Genomic DNA, 20,836 nt, shown 5'->3' on the forward strand with positions numbered 1-20,836 from the left:
TTGAAACAATTAATTTACTGTCTCCTGTCACCCGGGAGCTCCGTGGACTGTTGGTCCTTTGAGCACTGACCTCATGTTTTTGATTATCTTATTACGCAACTGCCTCTCCCATGTGTTTATCATAGATTATACACGTTTATCTATTTATTTATTTATTTATTTGTTTGTTTGTTTGTTTGTTTGTTTTATTTATTTGTGTTTGTTTGTTTATTTATTTGTTTGTTTGTGTATTTATTTATTTACTTACTTACTTACTTATTTGTTTATTTATTTATTTATTTAGCATTTTTGCTGTGCGATGCGTGTATTTTTACCAATATGTTGGGTAACAAAAGTAACCACTATACACAAAAAAAAAAAAAAAAACTTTGCTTTGGTCCCCACTCCTCGTTTTCTGGCACATCTCACTTGAGATGTTAGGAATCCTCATTTCTGCCACTAGAATGAATGATAGTGTCATAAGATAAAAGATACATTCCATTACATTTAATTCCGAAACCTTGCGAGGATGCATTTACGGATGTCAGGGTTTAAAAGGATAGTGTTTGGCCCCTAAAACGTCAGCGTTTGGAGGGACCTGGGATGAAACGGCCCGGGCTCTCGGTTAATCCCGTCTCTCAGCGGCGTCCACACTCTAATCAGGTTAATTATTTTGTGTTTGTGACGTGGGCGGTTAAGTCATCGTTTGAAGGTTTATGACCGCCTGCTGGCCTGGAACACCATGAGCGCCGTGAACGTGACGTGCACATCAGCGTTATAAAATGATTTAATAATCTTGGATGATTCAGTTAAGAGGCAGGTTCACCAAAGCAGCCAGGCTTTGTCCGGTTCTGCACCTCCGTGTCTCACACACATTGATTTTTACTTCTTTGACTTGATATGATGCTCCTCTTCTTTCCTTTGCTCTACTTTCCTTTCCTCTCTTGTGCAATACTATACATGCAATAACACAGCATAGTAAATAGAATTATTTATAATCATAATTTATACCAATAACCTATCCTGTGCATAGGATTGCATTGTATATTCGGTATATTTTATATATTTGACTACTCTTGTTTTCCCTTTTTTTAGCTATTTGTGATATTTGGCTATTTTATAAAAGAAAAAAATCTATCCTATTGTATTTTATTATATATTTATATATATATATACATGTGTATATATATATATATATATATATATATATATATAAAAATTTCCCCACACTGTTAAGCTTTTGCTTTTGTTACTAATCATCTGTAAGAATGCACTAATCCTCACCATGACAAATTCCTCATACATGTAAATGCACCAAGTCATTCTGATTCTGATTCTCTTCTCTTCTCCTTTCCTGTCCTTTTCCCTACTCCCCCTCCCATGGAATTATAATGTTTTTTTTATCTTCTTCTCTTCTCTCTCTCTCTCTCTCTCTCTCCCTCCCCAGCTTCGAAGCGGAGAACGGCCCCCCGTTGTGCTGCAGCCCCTCGGAGCCCCAGGTTTCCCCGGGCTCGGGCCTCGTCCTGCACCCCAACCCGGCCGGTCACGGCCAGCGCCGGGAGTCCTTCCTCTACCGCTCCGACAGCGACTATGAACTGTCGCCCAAGTCCATGTCCCGCAACTCCTCCATCGTGGGAGAACTGTGCGTTTCCCTTCAATACAATGTACCGTCCATGTAGTTCCACATTGCGCGTCGGTTGTTGGAGTGACTGACTTGTACACCTGTCTCCCCTCCCCCAGACACGGAGAAGACCTGATCGTCACCCCTTTTGCCCAGGTCAGAGCCGTCCCCGTCCCCGCGTTCAAACGGCCCGTTCGCCGGTTTTGCTGGTTTGCGTCTGACGCTGTCGTCTCTCTCAGGTTCTGGCGAGTCTTCGCACCGTGAGGAACAACTTCACCACCTTGACAAACGTGCAGTGTGTGTCCAACAAGTGAGTGTGTTTTCACGTCCTCCTCGAACAGTTCTGGTTCCTTGCAGCATGGATGTTTTTCCCTTCTTTTCGTCCAGTTGAGATATTTCATCAGTTAAAAAAAAAAATTGTGCAACAAGTTCATAAATGAATCATATTAATTCATTTTATATATATTTCAGGACCTTCTATGGTTCTGGTTGGAAAATCAGTTTAGTAATCTCTCTAGTGAACTTAATGTCATTTTTAATTTGCTTTTATCCTTGCTTTGTCTTTCATGCCCAAATCGACATTTTCCTCCTCGGCTTAATTACCTTTCCTGTTGAATTTTTTTTTTTATGCATTTTTATGATTTTTTTTTACGTATGCCAGAATTTAACAAATATTATTTGTAAAATTCTGGTAAATAAATTTAAGTTAAATGTAACAAATAATATTTGTTAAACTCTGGCATACGCCCACCAGGATTGTCTGTATATACCCTGTTGTACGAGCAGTGATACGTAATGTTCCAATTTCTTTTAACAAAAAATAAATAATAATTTCATTATATCAATGGCTGGTTGGTCCCCGGTGACCTGATAGCAAACCACTGGTGCCGTCCCCAAAGCACCACTCAACGTGTGAAGGTATGAGCATTCATCAGTAGGGGGCGCCAGTGTGTAAAAAATGTTTCTCGTAAAGCAGCAGCGAGTTTGGAAAATTCAGATGCTTGAAAAAGGAAAAAAAAGGTTTCACATTTTGTGATTAACTACAGCAGCTGGCGGTCGTAGTCAACATTAAAGTGCTTTAAGGTTCTGCAAATCTCAACAGTCGGGTCAGCAGTCACAGCGGCTCTGCTCAATGCATTATACATGTTCCATTATGCATTATGTGTTCTACAATACGCTGTCACTACCTATGAAAGTACAAAAAGGCAGAAGCAGGAGGCCTTTTATATCCAAGTGTAGATCTATGATTTGTGTGTTTTGCTCTTTTCCGCTTGCAGGAGATCCCCTGCTGCCGTTCAGCCTTCTGTCACCAAAGTTTGTCTTTCAGGTCAGTGCTGTTAATGTGTGACTTTTAATCTGTGACTCTTATATCCCTCACTGTTTCATTTCGTGCATTTTATTGAAAATCTATTTTGTTCTTGAAACCGTGAATAATGAAAGAAACAAGATGAACTAAATGATTCATTAAAACCAGGTATATCGCAGGGGGCTGTGATTTCGCCCAGTTATTATTTTCATATTATTTAATTAATTTCATTAAATTCCATGATGGCGAGATAGCAAATAAAAGCCAAAGCAAAAAATAAACAAAAAAAAAAACAACTGCTGCCGCCGGGCTTATCAGATCAAGGAACTGAAAACAAACTGAAAAGGACTTGAAAACAATGCAAAAAAAGTCCCCTCCGCACTGACAGTGTGAGAAGAAGAGGAAGGTGGTGAGGAAAGAGCAGGTAGATGGGAGGAAAAGAAGAATGGGGTTGGAGGACGGGGGGAAGGAGGTGGAGCGGTGGTGGTGGTGGCGGTGGAGATGGTGGCGATGGAGGTTTTCAGTGGGTGGCGGGGTGCGGGGAGGGGGGGGGGGTGATATTGACTCCCGCTGCACTGGTTCCTCCGGGCCCATTGACGTCAGTGTGGCCCACATGCGGGCGCTCTCCGTTTCCTATCAGCACAGCTGCGCTGGAAGGAGCGCCCCCCCCCCCACCCCACCCTCCCTCCCCCCACCCGGCCCGGCAGGAAAAAATACGAGGCGAGGCGAGGATTCTTTCTCCGACCGCGGGTGTCTTTAACTCCTCCGTACCGCACTGCAGAACCTTGACCTTCCCCCTTTGATGGCCGCCGAGGGAGGCCGCCTCGGCCCCCTCGGCCCCCTCGGCCCCCTCGGCTTCGGCGCGCCCCCCTCCCCCTCGTGTGACGTGCGTGAGAAAGCGTTTGAATCGACCGCCGACCGTTCCTATTTTTTTGTCGATATCAGGAGAGCCACAGACAGGAATAAGCCCCGTATGACTAATCCGAGAATTTGATCATCGCTCGTGATTCACCTCGGGCCTTTAAATGTCACCGGCCTCTGCTGCTCGTGCGGGAGACACAAGTCTGCTGTTAAATAATGACGATTGTTTGCGAGTTTCATTGCACAGGCTCTAACAATGGCCAGCGTTCCGAGGAGAGATGTCCTCACATCCTCCCCCCCCCCCCTCTCTCTGCGCTGTCTTCTCCCTTGTTTTCTTCGCGCGCCCCCCCCCCCGTAGAATTTAATTGACAGGAAAAGGGGAACAGATTTTTCCTGTTTTTGCCGCGGCGTTTGGGATGAGGCCATGCTGCCACTGTCCGTGAGCGCCGCGGCAGCGGAAAGGACACCTGCGTCTTTCCGGAGCGTGAGCTCAGGCGCGGTGGAAGTGTCGGCGCGCGGTGGCGGCGGCGGCGGCGTGGGAGGGATCGACCCGAAAGGCGGCACGGACGCGCCGCGGGACGGGCTTTGAAGCGGGGGAAAAAGCCCAGCGACGGCTCCGAGGGGCGACATTGGGAGGGCCGAGGGGCCGAGTCCGGGGGGAAAGAGAAAGAGACAGAGAGAAGGAGAAGGAGAGATAAAGAGGGAGAGGGAGAGACGTCACCTCCTTCAGAGGCTGTGAATCGCGGCAGCGTGACGGAGTGAGAAAAATGTCAACGTGAACGACGTGAACGAGAGGAGCGGAAACGCGACTGGAGTCAGTTGGTGAAAGCGAGGGATCAGCTGCAGCCTCACTGCCGGGGCATTACGCCTTTTAGCCGTTTTACTCGACTAAAATTGGGGGATTATTATTATTTATATATATATATTAAAAAAAAATTCCCTTCGTGAGTTTACGCTCTGCACCCGATCTCAGCCTCCGGTCGCAGCGAGTCGGGCGAGCCGGCCAACAAAAGCCTTAGCCCTCCCAAGGGCTAATTTCGATTATCGGCTTTTCACTATCGCCTAATAAATGGCGTCTTTGAGGGAACGGCGGTGTGCACCTGACACGTGTAATATAAACATCCCTGCTAGATGACGACGTCGCAGCCTGCGTAAACTACTGGCATAAACAAGCTGGGTTCGTTTATCACTTTTGACTTTTCCCCTCACTTTTTAAGATCAGATCTTTCTCTGAAACATGTATCTGGATCCTATGAGTCCTGTGATCTGAGCTGGATTGTGTCTGCACGGGGGGTCGCGGGGGGGGGGGTTGTTTTATTGCGGCGCCGCAATCCCCCATGAAAATCACCAGAGTCGGAACCATGCGATGCATCAAAACAGACGAACAGGGCCAGATGGAAGCTTTGTTATTGTACCGCACACTTTTTTTTTTTTTTTTTTTTTCTTTGTTTTGCCCTGAAAATGAAAAGCCACGTGACCTTGCGCGGCTCCGGGGCGTGGGCGTCGCTCATCCACGTCGGTCACGTTTGTTTCTGTCGAACACGGCATCAGAGCTTGGTAATGGAAGGCGGTGGAACTGGTAATTCTGATGAACGAGGCGGGTCAGCGGGCGCCGGTTTGTTGAGTCAAGCCTTATAAGGCCTGCAGTCTGCTCGTTGAAGGCACGTGTACTTCCCTTTATGCCTTTTGTTGTCTCGTGTAGGTGTACATGCACACACACCGGAGAATAGTATTCATCTATTATACCTTCAGAGCAGTTCTTTTTGAATCATGTCAAGTGAACACAAACTGATCCAAAAGCACTTTACATACAGTAGATGGTCCAGGAAATTAAATCACTAATAAAGGTCTTAACATCTTGAATTTGGACTTTTTCAAACAATTTAGCGCAGAATTTTGGACGACAGCAAAGCCCAGCTGGCCGGCGTCGGGGAACGGTGAAGCCATTTCTGATGATGGCGAGAAGAAACGGCTGTGATCTTTGTTTTAATTACGCCACAAGTGTTTTGTCTTAAACAAATGAGGTGCAGCTGTTGATTTTGTTGTTTGCAAAACCCAAATCTTAAAAATATATGCTGCAGCGCTTATTCGATTAACCACAGTTTTATAGTTGTTTGCAGAAGAAGTACCGGTACCAGGATAGAATAATAAATGTGATACAGAGAACCATCTCAAACATGTCATTGATTGAAAGGCTATTTCATTTTCTGCTTTTTGACTGGAATCATGTTGTCCACAAAGCGCGTGGCACCGTCGGGTCCTATATATATATATATATATATATACCGATCAGCCTGATCATCCACATTAAAACCAATGGTCGGTGTGAATATCCGTGAATAACATTGCTCATCTCGTTCCAATGGCACCTGTCAAGGGGTGGGATATATTAGGCAGCAAGTCAACAGTCAGTTCTTGAAGTTGATGTGATGGAAGCGGGAAAAATGGTCAAGCATAAGGATCTGAGCCACTTTGACAAGGACCAAATTGTGATGGCTAGACGACTGGGTCAGAGCATCTCCAAAACGGCAGGTCTTGTGGGGTGTTCCTGGTATGCAGTGGTTAGTACCTACCAAAAGTGGTCCAAGGAAGGACAACCGGTGAACCGGCGACAGGGTCATCGACGCCCAAGGCTCATTGATACACCTGGGGAGTGAAGTCTAGCCCGTCTGGTTCAATCCCACAGCAGAGCTACTGTAGCACAAATTGATGAAAAAGTTAATGCTGCTATGATAGAAAGGTGTCAGAACACACAGTGCATCACAGCTTGCTGCGTATGGAGCTGTGTAGCTGCAGACTGGTCAGAGTGTCCATGCTGACCCCTGTCCACAGCTGAAAGTGCCTATAATGGACGCTGATGAATTGTTTTCTTCTACATCATGTGAATGTTCGGTGTTCGATCCGATGGAGCATCTGTGGGATGTGCTTGAACAACAAGCCCAATCCATGGGGGCCCCACCTCACAACTTGCAGGACTTAAAGGATCTGCTGCTAACATCTTGGTACCAGATACCACAGGACACCTTCAGTCCATGCCTTCAGAGATATTTTGGCGGCCCGAGAGAGTGCTACACAATATAAGTGGTTATTGGTGGTGGTTTTAATGTTGTGGCCTGCTCAACAGTCCATTCCACTTCAGTCCGATTCCATCACTGATTCCGGTCCATGGCGCAAAATTCTGTGTCTGGGTTTTCCGGGCTCCCGCCCAGAGCGGAGGATCCTGAGGGCTGGAAGCGTGCAGCCTGGTTAAGTATTTGAATTATGTTATTGACGTCAGCACAGCCATAAAGCTCAATGCGGCCCATCCCTCCAGTGGGCCTGTGCCAGCGCAACTCCATGGTGCATTGTGAAGGCGCTGTCACGTGTGTGTTTGTCATTGTGCATGTGTGGATATTTGAGATTGTGTGTGTGTGTGTGTGTGTGTGTGTGTGTGTTACGGTGCAGCGCCTATTGTTTCGATAGCTGTGGAGATTCGAGCGGCAATTGTAAACTATGACCACGGCTGTAGCAGCGAGGTCTGTTTGCCAGGCAGCGACGGAAAACGGAGCAGTTTATCTGTAAAGTCCACATTCCCCAGAAATCTCCCTCGGAATCACACGCTGGCTGCGGAACATAATCAATTCATAGCGCATCCAGTGGTCAGAGTCCCTTTTTTTATTTAATTTTCCAATATACTCAACTCAATAAATAAAATTTCATACGTTTTTGATGTGATAATTTCTGAAGTAATATTATTTTTTGACGAAATAAAATTAAAACATATTCATAACACATTCATGTTCACTTTTTGTGAGTCCTATGTTCTGTGTTACTTTATAAAAAGCTGCTGCCTAATGAAATCTAGGTGCATGTATTTTAATTCTCAATATGGTGACGGCTACTTTTCTTTTGCTTTTCTTTCTTTTATTTCTCATTACTTCTCGTTGACCTATTTAGGCGTTTTCAGGCATTTACCTCGATCTCTCACCCTCATGTGTCCCGGTCTCGCTCTGTCTTTTTGTTTATGTTTCTTCTCTTGTCGTCCGATCTTTGAAGGGGGTGGGGGTGGGGGGGGTGGGTGTTTCAGGTCTTTGACGCACACGATGTGGGAGGGATTTAAGGGTGAATCATTGTCAGCCTTGAAAACTCACTTCCAGATTAACAACACAAAAAAAAAAAAGAAGAAGAAAAAGAAAAGCAAAAAACACACACTGCGGGTGACACATCGCTGTAACTGCTTTTTTCCTTCCTCACGATGTGGAGAAGAGCCGCTTGCGCTCCGACCGGCGGCCCGATGAGTCAAGGCCTTTTCTTCGCAGAGCCACTGTTGTAACTGTCAGATTCATTTCCCGAAGGGCACGTCAATGTGGACAAATATGACATTAGCCACATTAGTCAGTGCAGTCCGGTCACACACCCGCCCCTCCCGCCTCCGAGCGAGAAGGCAAACATACGCTGTTCAGGAAAAGCGGCCGAGAGACGGGTCCAGCGGCGCTTCCAAGCTCGCGGGGCCAAGAACGCGGGAGCTGGACTCGTGCTTGGAGCCGGGGCATGGAAGCGGACGGGTTTTCGGGAGCAGAGAAAAGGGCCAGTGTGAGCGGACGGGAGCGGGTGGGCCGTTGGGTGGGGGCGGGTGGGGGCTCGGGCTCGTTAGCTACGTTGATTGCTCCCACAGAGGCTGGTCTGTGGCCCTGTGAGGAGGAGGAGGGGGAGGAGGAGGGGGAGAGATGATGAAGGGGAGAGGAAGAGTGAGAGAGAGAGAGAGAGAGAGAGAGAGAGAGAGAGAAAGCAGGAGAGAGAGAGGGGGGGGGGTGCCATGTATGGTGGTGGTGGGGGTGCACCGGGGGGGACGCAGACTGAGGGCTGTTGTCCTTTCAAGCTGCCTCCGGCATATGGCCGAAACATCAGGACTATTCACCGGAGGGACGCAAAAAACGATCCATTCCATTGAGAAAAAAAAAAAAAAAAAAAGCCCAGGCCCCTGTAGTCTGGAAAAGTACGTGGCTGTGTCTCGGAGCAGGTTTTTCAGACTGTGAAAGTGCGTCACACACCCCCCTCCGGCTGGCGACATTGTGAAACCTGTCGAGCGCTGGACGCGGCGTGTAATCAGCAGCAGGTGATGAGTAATTTATTTATTATTCACCGTTTAACAAGCTGCAGGTCTGTGGACAGGTCTGATTTACGTCGTTTACCGGGACGCGAGCGGGTCGGGCCCCGAGTTTACTTTTTCCGTCTCCCCACGCATGTGATTTTAGTTTCGACTCCACTGCCATGGTCTCCCCCCCCCCCCCCCCCGGGTTTTCGGTCCCTCCATCAAACACCCCCGCCCCCCAGGACCCCACATTGGCCTCCCTCCGTACGCCCCGGCATCCCGCTCTCTCCAAATTGGCCCGAATTGCCGTCGCCCCGGCCTTTGATATCTCTCTCGCTCTCTCCCCCTCCGTCGCGTGAAAGGGGTCGAATATCTCGGCCTATCCTCGCCGCGGAGGGAGGAACGGGAGTAGGATGTGGTCGCACCTCCTTGGCCCCCGCTCCTGCAGCTCAAGGTGGCCGCAGCGCTGGTCTGCGCCGTCGCGCCCTCATTTGATTTTATTTTTTTTATTTTTCATTTTTTTTCGACAGCCCCCCCCCCCCCCCCGCGCCGGGGGGACGCGCCGCTTTGATGGCACACTGACTGTTTCTTGTCACCGATTTCCTACGCGGCGGAGGAGGCCGGCGGTTCCTTACGGGGGAATAGTTGAGGTCGGGAGGCTCACGCTTCAAAGACGCTCTCAGAGTGTACATAATAGTCAAGGGTCCTTGAAGCTCCGCTGCCCAGGGTGCGGGGTAAGTCGGTGTGGGCCCACCTAGGGGCGACGGACTGAACCCGAGCCTGACCCCGTGGCGTGAGGACGTCGTCCACGCCGAAACCTGAAAACATATTTATTACCGTGTATTTACGCAGACATTACCGCTCCATTAGCTGTTCCTAATGTCCCCGTTATTCTTAAGTTTCACAGGAATGGAATATCCCAGACACTTCCCCTTTTTTTTTTTATGAGCGGGACTTTCTAGTCAAACGCACGACATATATTTCGTGCGATTTCACTGGGGCTGTTTGTGGAGCGCAAGCGCACGCGGTTCGGGCCCCCTTATGCCGTCACCGCGCTTTGATGCGCTTTGATCCACTATATTGACGTAAATTGGGGAGCAGCACGCTGGCTGTCCCGTTGTGCTAACCATATGGGTTAAATCTCTTCCATGTGTGAAGCCCTGTGAAGCAGGGATCAGTGTGTTCCATTCAACGGGGGGAAGGTGGGGAGGTCCAGATGTATTCAGCGCTCGGCTCCCTCCTGGCACAAATCTGTTGAATCAACATTCTCGCCGTTACGTGCGTCCGTTTGGGCCCAAAAAAACTGGAACTCGAATTTTAATCGCCTGGTCGCGCAAAGTTTTCTTACATATGCAATTCTCTGCGACTCGCGGCGCCGTGTCGGGCATGGCACCGCGGAGTCGCGGTTCCAAGCAACAAGGGCTTTGCGGCGAAAGCGACGGGCGTCAGTGTCCTCAGGAGTCGCTCCACTCCGCCAAAGCCAATTTATATATTCCGCTCCACATTTTGTGTTCGTTCAGGGGGCCAGAAAGGAAGTGCTTTGGTTTCTTTGGCACTCGTTCAGGCCCTGGTCTGGACTCTCCCCAAGTCAGGGAGTCAAAGTTTGCCTCTCGTGTTGCTTGTGCAAACACAGCGTTTGTTTGATATGTCTCTCCCCCCCCACCTCCTTTTTTCTCCTCCGGGTGGACTGGAGGGCTGGAGGCCTGGAGGGCTGGAGGGGAGCGAGCCAGTCGGTCTAGCGCGGCGGTGCAGGGTTAGCGGCCAGAGCGGCGGAGTGCGACGTCGCTCTGGCCAGAAGCAACTAAAAGGACGCGGGAGAGCCCACGCGAGTCGCGGCGGTCCACTCACGCGGCCTCCCGAAAAAACCCGTGTGGCTCTTGTTTCTGTTTCATCCCTATTTTTCTTTCCCCCCCTCTTTGTCTGCTCTGTCGACATTCTGAATTAATTTTCCTGCAAATGAATTATCGCGTGTCTGCAGATCTCTCTGATCCCTCCCTGACTAGAAACCTCATGTGAGCAGCTCTCACAGCTCTGAGCCTGACAGATCTCCTCCAAAAGCGCCCCCCGCCCCCCCTCTCCTCGGGCTGTGGAGCGTGTGTGTGTGTGTGTGTGGGTGTGTGTGTGTGTGTGTGTGTGTGTGTGTGTGTGTGTGTGTGCGTGTGCGCCACAGACAGCAGGGTCCTTGGAACAGCAACGGCAGGAGGCAGCAGACCTCCTGGTTTGCACGACAGAGCTGAGGCGGGAGAGCGGGACTGAGCGCGGGGGGGAGAGAGAGAGAGAGAGGACGAGGGAGAGGAGGCTGGAAGAACGAAAGAGAGAATGGGAGGGGGCGCCCCGCACGGGAGCGAGGGACAGAGGGGATATTGACAAAGAGTGAGAAGGAGTTAGAAAGAGGGAGAGAGAGAGAGAGAGAGAGAGAGTTGAGAGGAAGTAGAGACTTGACGTAGTGACTCGGAGTGCAACTCGGTGCTGCCTCGTCGTGGGAAGGGGTGTGTGTGTGTGTGCGTGTGCGTGTGTGTGTGTGGGGAGGGGGCAGAACAGACCGTCCCGTCGCGGCGATGAAGGAGCTCTGTGTGCACACCTCCTCCTCATCCTCGCCCTCCTCCTCGTCACCCGGGCGAGCGAGCCTCTCCGGGACCCGCCGACCCCCGCACGCCGCGGGCTCTGCCCTGCGCATGCAGCCGCTGGGGGCTGACTACGTGTCCATGTGTCTGTTGGCAGACGAGTCGTACCAGAAGCTGGCCATGGAGACCATGGAGGAGCTGGACTGGTGTCTGGACCAGCTGGAGACCATCCAGACCTACCGCTCTGTCAGCGACATGGCCTCCAACAAGGTAGGAGCCACAAACTTTGGACTAGGTTGATGAAAGCAGAGGAGAGTTCAGAGACGCGTGTTAGTGACCCCCCTAAATACATGTTTTAATGAGCCCGGAAAAAGCCTCCGAGCCCCATTTGCATGAGCGGGGATCAGCGGAGAAGGCTGCCTGTGAAGTTGCCGCCATTAATTGCCTTTGTCCATTCTCCTTTGCACGTCTCTCTTTTCCCTCGCCGTTTTGACGTTTGAGCTCCTTGCTCGGATGGAAACGTCAAAAAAGTTTTCTATTCCCTTTGTGAAGGTTTAGCTTTCGTCGGCCTCACAGGGAAACCACTCCGTTTGAATGAAGTGACGAAGAGTGGGACGGTTGACGCCACAGTGACCGGACAGTACAATAAGTAATACAACTCTGTGTAGTTGACCCCACCCCACCGCTGTTTGGCTCGATCAATTGCAAAGTTGAACCTTCATGGTGAAATACAGTTTTGCTGCTGGTCCTTTCGAAAGTGATGATTCCCTGAACCTCCATGCAGACGCTGCTGTTTTCACTCTTGAGCTCAGTGATTGGTCGACGCTCTGCGTCTGCTCGTCCGCCATATTGGAGCGGTCGAGAGGCGCCGGTAAACAAATACAGTGTGTAGTGAGAGAGGCCGACTTCTCTACAAAACTGACACCCGCTCAATTCTGAACCGATTTTCATGAAATTTGGTTTGTTATAGACGTGAGGACTTGGTTACTTATTGAATTTAAATTCAGTTACCAGGGGGCGGATCTAAACATGTTTTTTTCATTCACTACCATCTTAAAAGGAAGTTGGTATCATGCGTGCCTCATATTGCACTTTAATTTAACAATTGAGTATTGAATATTTTATATATTTTAAGACATTTTTTTTGAACATTGGACATCTTTAATGTTGTTTTCATTTAAGAAAATGCTTGCTTTAAGTGTAATGGAATATGGAATGGAAAGCAAATTTATATTTATCTCCATTTTTTACTTTTTTTTTTACATTTTTTACTGATCTGAAAAATGATCAATTCCTGACTGACAAAAACCGTGATGCGATCAGGATCCGTCGCACCCCTCGTGTCGTCATAGGAAAACACCACATATTCATTCAAATAATAGAGTCACTAGCACAAGAAAAAACGCACAACCTTAGGAGACGGGGGCGGCACAGGAGCAAATGATAAAATCATGAAAGAAGGGTTAAAAAATAAATAGTGAAGAAAAATATGTATGAAATTCTTGGATATCATTGACGCCTTTATTGTGAAATGCCTTAAAGTGTTGGACACATGTTTAGGTCAGCGGCAACTGCCACTCAACATTTGAAACTTCCAAACACCGAAATCATTACCAGTATCAAGCACCTTCATTAGTGTCACTTCATGAGTGTGAATAGCAAAGTAAGGAATAATAATGACAATTATAAAGTATTTTCCATGGACAGCAGAAGTACTGTAATTAGTGAACACCCCAAATGAGAATAAAATAATAGACAATAAGGCAGAATGAAAGCAATCAGTGAAACTATCTTCCAAATAAAAATTGAATGATATGAAACAAAACTAATTTTAACCTAAACAATATATGTCAAGGCTGCATCACCGTCGCGGCCCCATCACCATTAACTTGATTAGTATTTAAATCAGTATTTAAACTTGTATTTGGAGACGCAGCGCTCAATGTCTTAGGCGACTCAGCGGTTGTCGCAGTAGCCGCCGCTCGGCCCGTCGGCGGACGAGGACACGGGGACCGGGCCCGATCCGAGGACGAGCGCACAACCGCTCCTTTGTTGCGGCGCTTGTAACACCAGGCAGTGCATGCGAAATGTAAATTGCCCTTCACCACATTGACGCACTTGCAAAGCAACAGCTGTTTTGCGGGCAGCGCGTCCGAACCGGCACAGGCATTTTATACATCCGTCGTATAAAATATAAGCGGTGTTGGGATTGCACGGAGGCTCCTGTTATCTTTGAATGGCGTGACGGCCTGAGTTTCGCAGAAGGCGTCGCTCCCTTCCAAATATCTGACTTGGTTTATTTAATCTGCACCCACACTGTCACAGCCCACTCCCACTGAGCTGGAACAGGTTGAAGATAAACGGTTGATTTGAAGAGCGCCAATGTGAAAACTTGCTCAAAAAATATTTTGGAATGCAGGAGCGGAGTTAATACTATGGAAGAGTGTAAGGGCCACGCAATGGAAAAAAAAATAGCCCCGTGTGTTTCGAGAATAAACTTAAAGTCAAAACACATTTTGAGAATACGGCCATGACGGGTTCAGCCCGACGCCGGCCTGGTCTCTCGCCCACCGGGCGTGAGCGCGGAGTGGGCACTGCAGGCCCTCGCTCGTGAGGTTCGGCCCCCGGGACCTTTCCTCCGCCTCCCACATGAGCGGGGCGACGGCGGTGGTGGTGGTGTTCCTCAGTGGAGGAGCGCTGCAGCACGTGGCCCGACGGGTGGCGAGCGGCCTGTCGGTGGACGGCCTGTTTGTGCCGGTGTTCCTCCAACAGGGTGGTGCTTTCAGGAGTGCGCCCGTTCATCTCCAAAAAGGCAGCCCGACGGGGAGCGGAGGGGCTCCGCCGGTATTTATTCTCGAAAATTCCGACATTAAACTCAAAATTCCGAGTTTGTTCTCGAAACACAGGGCTACTTTTTTTTTTTTTTTGCGGGGCCCTAATTCACTTCTGTACAATTCACATTACACTCACAAAATGTAAACGTATCGTTTATTTTGCTAAATGAACGGATTATGTTCTCAACATTTCCTTGTAACAGCTTGTATTAATTTAACTTTTAAAATAATTGTTTTAATATGATCGAATATAATCAGTTAATATTTTCGATTTATTTTACAATTACTGCAGGTCACTTTCTTTCTCTTAGGATTTTTTAATTATGATATCAATCAATTTCATGAATCATTTGTACTTGTATTGTCTGTGGGTTTTTATATAATTCACTATTTAAATGTATTTCCTTGTCAGTAAAACATTGCCTAGAATACTTATAGACAATGTAAAACAAGCAATGGAACACCCACAACATTTACAGCAATATAGATTTCCTGTTGTGTAGAAGAGAGATGTAGACTAGATATGATGTTTTTTTAATATATATTCAGAGGTGTGGTTGATAATCCCCGTGCAAACACATACAATCCGTCACAATGCAGTTCAGTTGTAGAACCTTGTGTCCGAACCTCCCGCAATGGAAAAGAAAACAACGGGGGCAGAAACAAGGGAGCGCTTTTCAAACCTTGTCATTTAGCAGCGTTTCCTTTTCGGACGGCGGAGACAGCGCGGCGGCGGCGTCTGAATCTAAACACGCAGGGTGGCGTCTATTTCCTCCGCCCGTCCCCACACACACGGTGGCAGATCAGTGGCGCTGCGGTCTGCACGCGCCGCTGCGGGGGTGGGCTCCGGCTGCAGACGGGCGGCTGTGACCGTGACACCGGCTTCCTCTCTCTTTATTTCCCGTCTCCCGCTTCCAGCCCTGCTCCTCGGTCAGCGGATGACAATAGGCGGCGCTGCGAGGGGCGTCCAGGTTGAGTCTTTGCCGAGGACAAAGAGACCGCACTGCGCACGCGCACACACACACACACACACCGACGATGCAGCCTGATGTAGTCGTTGACCAATTCTGCACAACCCCACAGCGTAAGTTGAAAGAGTTCAAGGGATCGGTATGTCACAATTTAGGTTGGCCAATCCGCTGCACAATTGTGCAATTGCACAGCGGAGGCTAGGACGGGCTTTATGACCGTGTCGTTACAGCAGAACGGGGCCCTGGACCCCGGCGTCACAGTAACCCCGAGGCTTGGAGACGGGCCCGCGCGCCCCATTTCTCTTCACAAACAAACGACCTGGCCGTCAGCGCTCATACACGGTGAGGATGTAATAGGAAATGTTGTCCTTAAAGTAACGACCAAACGGAGGGCGTCTCCCCCCCTCTCTCGTTTTCCACCGGGCGCAGGTGTTTCCGGGGATGAGGGGGGAAGGGGGGTGGGCTGCGCTGGCGGGTTTGGGAGCGGGGTGAGGGACCACACAGCCCGTTGACCACCGGCCAGGCAGGCGGTGACCTCAGAGCGGAGCGCTCCTCTGCCGCTCCTCACTGTCATTAGCCTCGCCACACTTCCACGCTGACGTCGGCGACGGCCTTGGACAAACACTGACATCTGAATCCAGTTAGCATCGAAGCCCCTTCTGCGGGTTGGGGTAGCGTGCGAGCCCGGCGCGGAGCCCGGCGCGGGCCAGTAGGAAACTCTAACTCACGTGTGGTCACTTTGGACTTTGAAGCGCCGCCGCCTGGAGAAAGGGGGGGAAAAAATGACAAAATTATTGAAACAGATGTACGGTAGCGGCGGGTCAGTAGCTCCGTCGGAGCGAATGGACGTTAAATTATAGTGCGGCGATTATGTTTGATTGAAAGGGGTGGATGAGGAGATGAGATGAGACGTGCTGCAGCAGCCGTTATAGCGCCTAATTGTGAATAAGATGGGATTTACATTCGTAAGCCGCCGTTCATCACAGAAAATAATGAGTTAGACATTAGCCTTGATTTGGGCGTTAGTTTCCTGTACCACCTCCTGCTGAGGAAACATGGCTCTGTGGCACTGCGGACAAGGGGCAAACCGCTCTGGCACGACCCCGCTTGAGTGTTGACATGGTAAACAGGCGCAACTGGGACACGGGTGGCTGACATTGACTGCACAGGATCCACGTCAGTGTGGCAAAACATTAGGCAAATTCTCTGACGGGCTTCATTTCTGTCTCTGTCACCGTCAGAACCGGCGGTGGGAAACAGCGCCGGTGAGTCAGGGTTTGGATAAACGTCATACTTGAATGTCGCGTTTCACTTCCCACTGTGTGTTTTGTGGTCTAATGTTGCGCTTCACCTGGTGAGCTCAGGTATGTCGCCGGTGCGGCTCCTCGAGAAATCTTTCATTTTTTCCTGCGAATGACCTCAGACAGCCATGGGGGGGGGGGGGGGGGGAATTAAGTAGGCGGGGACGCAGAGCAGGGCCCGTCCGGGGCGGGCGGTGCTCCGGAGCCAGTCAAGTCAAGTCAGCTCTGTCGGCATATGTTTCCTGTCTGGAAGCCACAACCTGGTAGACCGTGGTCTGACGCGCACGGAGACACAGTACAGGCACCGGGCAGGACGCTACTTCTTCTGTTCAGTTTGTGCCGTTGCCCGCGCGACAATGGGACTATGCTGCTCTGAAAAGATTGAGAAAAACATCGAGAGGCTCGGAAAGACAGCTTGGAAACAGGTGAGTCGTGTTTTTTTTTTTTGTTTTTTTGGGGGTTTTTTTGTGTTGTTTTTTGCGGCGCAGTCGCTGGCAACTCGGAACGATGTATTTCCCATGCTTTGCTCCTCGCTCCCTTGTGTTGTGAGAGGTCCGCCCTGCCGCTGCTCGTGGCTAAACGGGGGGATTTCAAGTTGTGTAAGAAATGAACACGTTGTTAAATCTTCGGCCCCGGGCTCGCGGTTTCGATGTTTGCGTAGGGCGATGCGTTCAAGGAGAGACGCATGATTAGAGATTATTATGTATCAGCCCCTTGTGTTTGGATGTGCCAACCCTCCTATTAGGTCACACAACCCCCTTCTCCTGAGAAAAAAACAGGAAAGAGGAAAGTGTCAGTTGTTGATCACCTCCAAGAAAGTGTGTGTGTGTGTGTGTGTGTGTGTGTTGACATCACAGGATGTATGTGCTGACGCCATACGTTGGGTAACGTACCAGTGTACCGTGCGCCACTCATGAGCCCGTCATCACGGCTGATCCGACTACATTACGGCTTCACATCCTGGAGGTCACACAAGTCTCCCCGCTCCCCCGGCGCTCCAGAATGACTTACAAGTCTCTTTGAATGGGGGATAAAGCAGCTGTCTGATTTTCTCCCCCGCCCCCTTTTTTTTTCTTTTCATCCCCTCGCGAGTGTCTTTCTTTGATTTTTTTTTTTTTTTTTAATGGACTGTCTCTGGCAGTGAGATTTGTGTTTTTTTGGGGGGGTGAGGGGGATTTTTTTTTCAAGCGCGGCCAAGGCTTTGAGAGCGGCGTTCAAGTTTCACAAGTCGAGCGTAAGTTCATTGTCTGCCTGACGGCTATCAGACGGCGAAGAAAAAAAGAAAAGAAAGAAAACAGAGAATAACACCGCTCTGTTTGAAGTTAGCTTTTTTATGACTCATATGCCCTATTTTTCATTGTGTTGCAAACTGTTCCACTCCACTTAAACACTGAGGAATAATAAGGAATACATTTAAGTGCTGGTGTGAAAACAAATGGTAATTCATCAACTGCTATGAGTGCTGCTGAGCCTCTGCATTCCTTAACCTAGTGCAGTAAAGTGTGTGTGTGTGTGTGTGTGTGTGTGTGTGTTTGTGTGTTTGTGTGTGTGTGTATGTGTGGGCGTGCGCGCGAAACAGAGAGTATATTCCGTGATATGATGTGTTTGGAGGAGGGGGAGACCACTGTGAGAACAACCCAGTGAGACGCGCACGTGACTCTGTTGCCATGGCGTTCGGGTTGTCGTGCAATTGGCGGCACACCGGTGGGCGCAGACTAGGAACTCTCTCTGTCTCTCCGTCGGTCTGTCTCACCCTCTCTCTCTCTTTCTCTCTCTCCGTCCCTCCCTCGTTTCAGTCATCCGTCCGTCCCCTCCGTGCCTCGTGCGCTGTCTGAAGTGCAGCGTAAATAAAAGGCCACAATGAAAGTCAGTGTGGCATGCCATGCTCTTCAGTGAGATATCCATAGACATCTCACCATCAGGACCCGCGCTAAGAGAGTTGATTATTTATCCCCTGCGTCCATTCAGATAAACAACAACGAGCGACGAGACGGAGGCATCGGTTATCCCGACCGACGCCGATGCAGGAAGCATCTTGGGTCTTTGAAGCCAGACGGAGTGCGGCGCACATCAGATCTGTTCTGCATTACTGCGCAGGGCGAGGGAGAAGGAAGTGGCTTCTCTCTGTTTTCTGCAGCGCTGTGCATGGATAAGTGTTTTCAGAGAGAGAGAGAGAGAGAGAGAGAGAGAGAGAGAGAGAGAGAGAGAGCGAGAGAGAGAGGAAAGGGGGGCGAGAGAGAGAGAGAGAGAGAGAGAGAGAGAACCAGCCTGTCTGCCACTGGGGGGGCTTCACAGTTGAGAGACCCCCCTCGCCCTCCCTCCTCCGTCGCTCACAGCCTGCCTTCCCTCTCTGCCTCGTGCAGGGAAGCGTGGATCGCTGGATCTCGTTGGATTCCATTCGGATAGTGGCAGCGCGGCGGTGGGGCGGGTGGGGGTGAAAGAAAGAGAGAGAGATAGTTAGAGAGAGAGAGAGAGAGAGTGAAGGGGACGGAAGGAAGCGCAGGGACCGCCGCCACAGAGGGTTTTCGCGGCTCTCGGTCCCGGCAGCCGGGCTCGGTGCTTTCGTGCCCCGCCGGGCGACGGCCGGGAAGGGCACCGGGGATGAAGACTCCGTCCGGGCCGTAGGTCGCTCGGAGCGCCCGTCCTCTCCTGGGGCTCTCCGGTTCGGGGGGTGGTGGAGGTCCGCTGTAGACGAGGCTGGCGGTTCGCGGGTGACTTGCACTCGGTGGGGGGTGGCTGCAGGGCTGAGCTCAGCCTTGGGGGTCGACTCAGAGAGGAGCGCACGGAGCTTCTGCTGGGGAGCGCCAGGTGCTCGGCACAGCTCGGCACCATGCCCGAGGCCAACTACCTGCTGTCTGTCTCCTGGGGATACATCAAGGTGTGTCCCAGCGAGGGACTGGGTCTGGACTGTGTGTGTGTGTGTGTGTGTGTGTGTGTGTGTGTGTGTGTGTGTGTGTGTGTGTGTGTGCGTGTGCGTGTGTGTGTGCGTCTGTGTGTGTGCGTCTGTGTGTGTGTGTGTGTTACTTATGTGGATGATATTATACATTGCAGTTTGTACATTTCTCAAATATCCAACCGATTGAGTCTCTGTACGGACAGGGTTTCTGCATGCGTCTTATCCAGATTAGCTCTCAGCATGTCGTTCCCATCGTTCTCTTTGCGGTACGCCGGGAAAAATCAAAATAATGGGCTCATTTTAATTCCACTGTTTTATTTTTTTTTATTTCGTATACTTCATATAACCATAATAATAATGCACCTTGTTTGTTTACCTTCAAATTCTGAATGGTCAGGCTTAATATATAAGAAATAAACCGACCATACTGTATATGGTGATGTGGGGGGGGGGGGGGGACAACAACCTCCACACTTCCCACCGGGGGATTTTCCACTGAAAGTAAATATCGAATAATTGCGCGTGTGTTTTCTCTACTTGTAAACATGTGTAAACGTTCGCATTGATCTCACGTGATGTTTTTGCCTGTTTTTCTCTGAATCCAGTTCAAGAGGATGCTGAACCGGGAGCTTAGCCACCTGTCGGAGAAGAGTCGCTCTGGCAACCAAGTGTCGGAGTACATCTCCACCACCTTCCTCGGTGAGCACTGCAAAACACACACAGACACACACACACACACACACACACACACACACACATTTCCACATATATTTGCAGTGCACCTCATCCTTCAAGGGTCTTTAGTCGCGCAGATTTAAATAAGTGTTTTCTATCAATATGCAGAAGTCCCTTTAGGGTATTGCCGTCAATGCAACGTCAGCCTCAATCCAGTGGAAACCCTTTTTACCGATGACGTTGCTTGTACGCAGCCAAGGTCGTGAGGTTGCCCTGAACATGTGCTGAGTAGCGGAGCACCTCATACTTGGTCTGCACCACTGCTCTCAAACCAGCCTGATCTGGTTTACCAGAGAGAGAGAGAGAGAGAGAGAGCGAGAGAGAGAGAGAGAGAGAGAGAGAGAGAGAGAGAGAGAGGGCAGGCTAGCTCTAACTGCAGAAGACGTAGAGGGAGGAAGGGGTTTCACTCAGGGAAGACTTGACTCTCTGGAGACGAGAGGATGAGGGGGAACTGAGTGGGAGAGCAGGGTTGTTTGTGTGCATGTGCTAATGCCTTTTCACGTGTCAGCGCCAAGTGTGTGTGTGTGTGTGTGTGTGTGTGTGTGTGTGTGTGTGTGTGTGTGTGTGTGTGTGTGTGTGTGTGTGTGTGTGTGTGTGTGTGTGTGTGTGTGTGTGTGTGTGTGTGTGTGTGTGTGTGTGTGTGCGTGCACGGTGCTGTGAGGGCCGGGTGGACGCTGCATTATTCATCGGGACGACA

General features: G+C 49.7%; 1 protein-coding gene across 1 annotated transcript in view; it reads left to right on the plus strand.

Moving 5' to 3' along the window:
* Nucleotides 1-20,836, plus strand: part of pde4bb (phosphodiesterase 4B, cAMP-specific b) — a 36,511-nt gene that overhangs the window by 8,995 nt on the left and 6,680 nt on the right. The window contains exons 3-8 of the mRNA XM_080010956.1: nt 1,427-1,621; nt 1,720-1,756; nt 1,840-1,910; nt 2,878-2,927; nt 11,560-11,672; nt 20,010-20,103. Of these exons, the coding sequence (XP_079867082.1) occupies nt 1,427-1,621; nt 1,720-1,756; nt 1,840-1,910; nt 2,878-2,927; nt 11,560-11,672; nt 20,010-20,103 (560 nt within the window). The remainder of the gene's footprint in view (nt 1-1,426; nt 1,622-1,719; nt 1,757-1,839; nt 1,911-2,877; nt 2,928-11,559; nt 11,673-20,009; nt 20,104-20,836) is intronic.

The sequence above is a fragment of the Zeus faber genome (genome assembly GCF_960531495.2).
Source record: "Zeus faber genome assembly, chromosome: 12".
Lineage (NCBI taxonomy): Eukaryota > Metazoa > Chordata > Actinopteri > Zeiformes > Zeidae > Zeus > Zeus faber.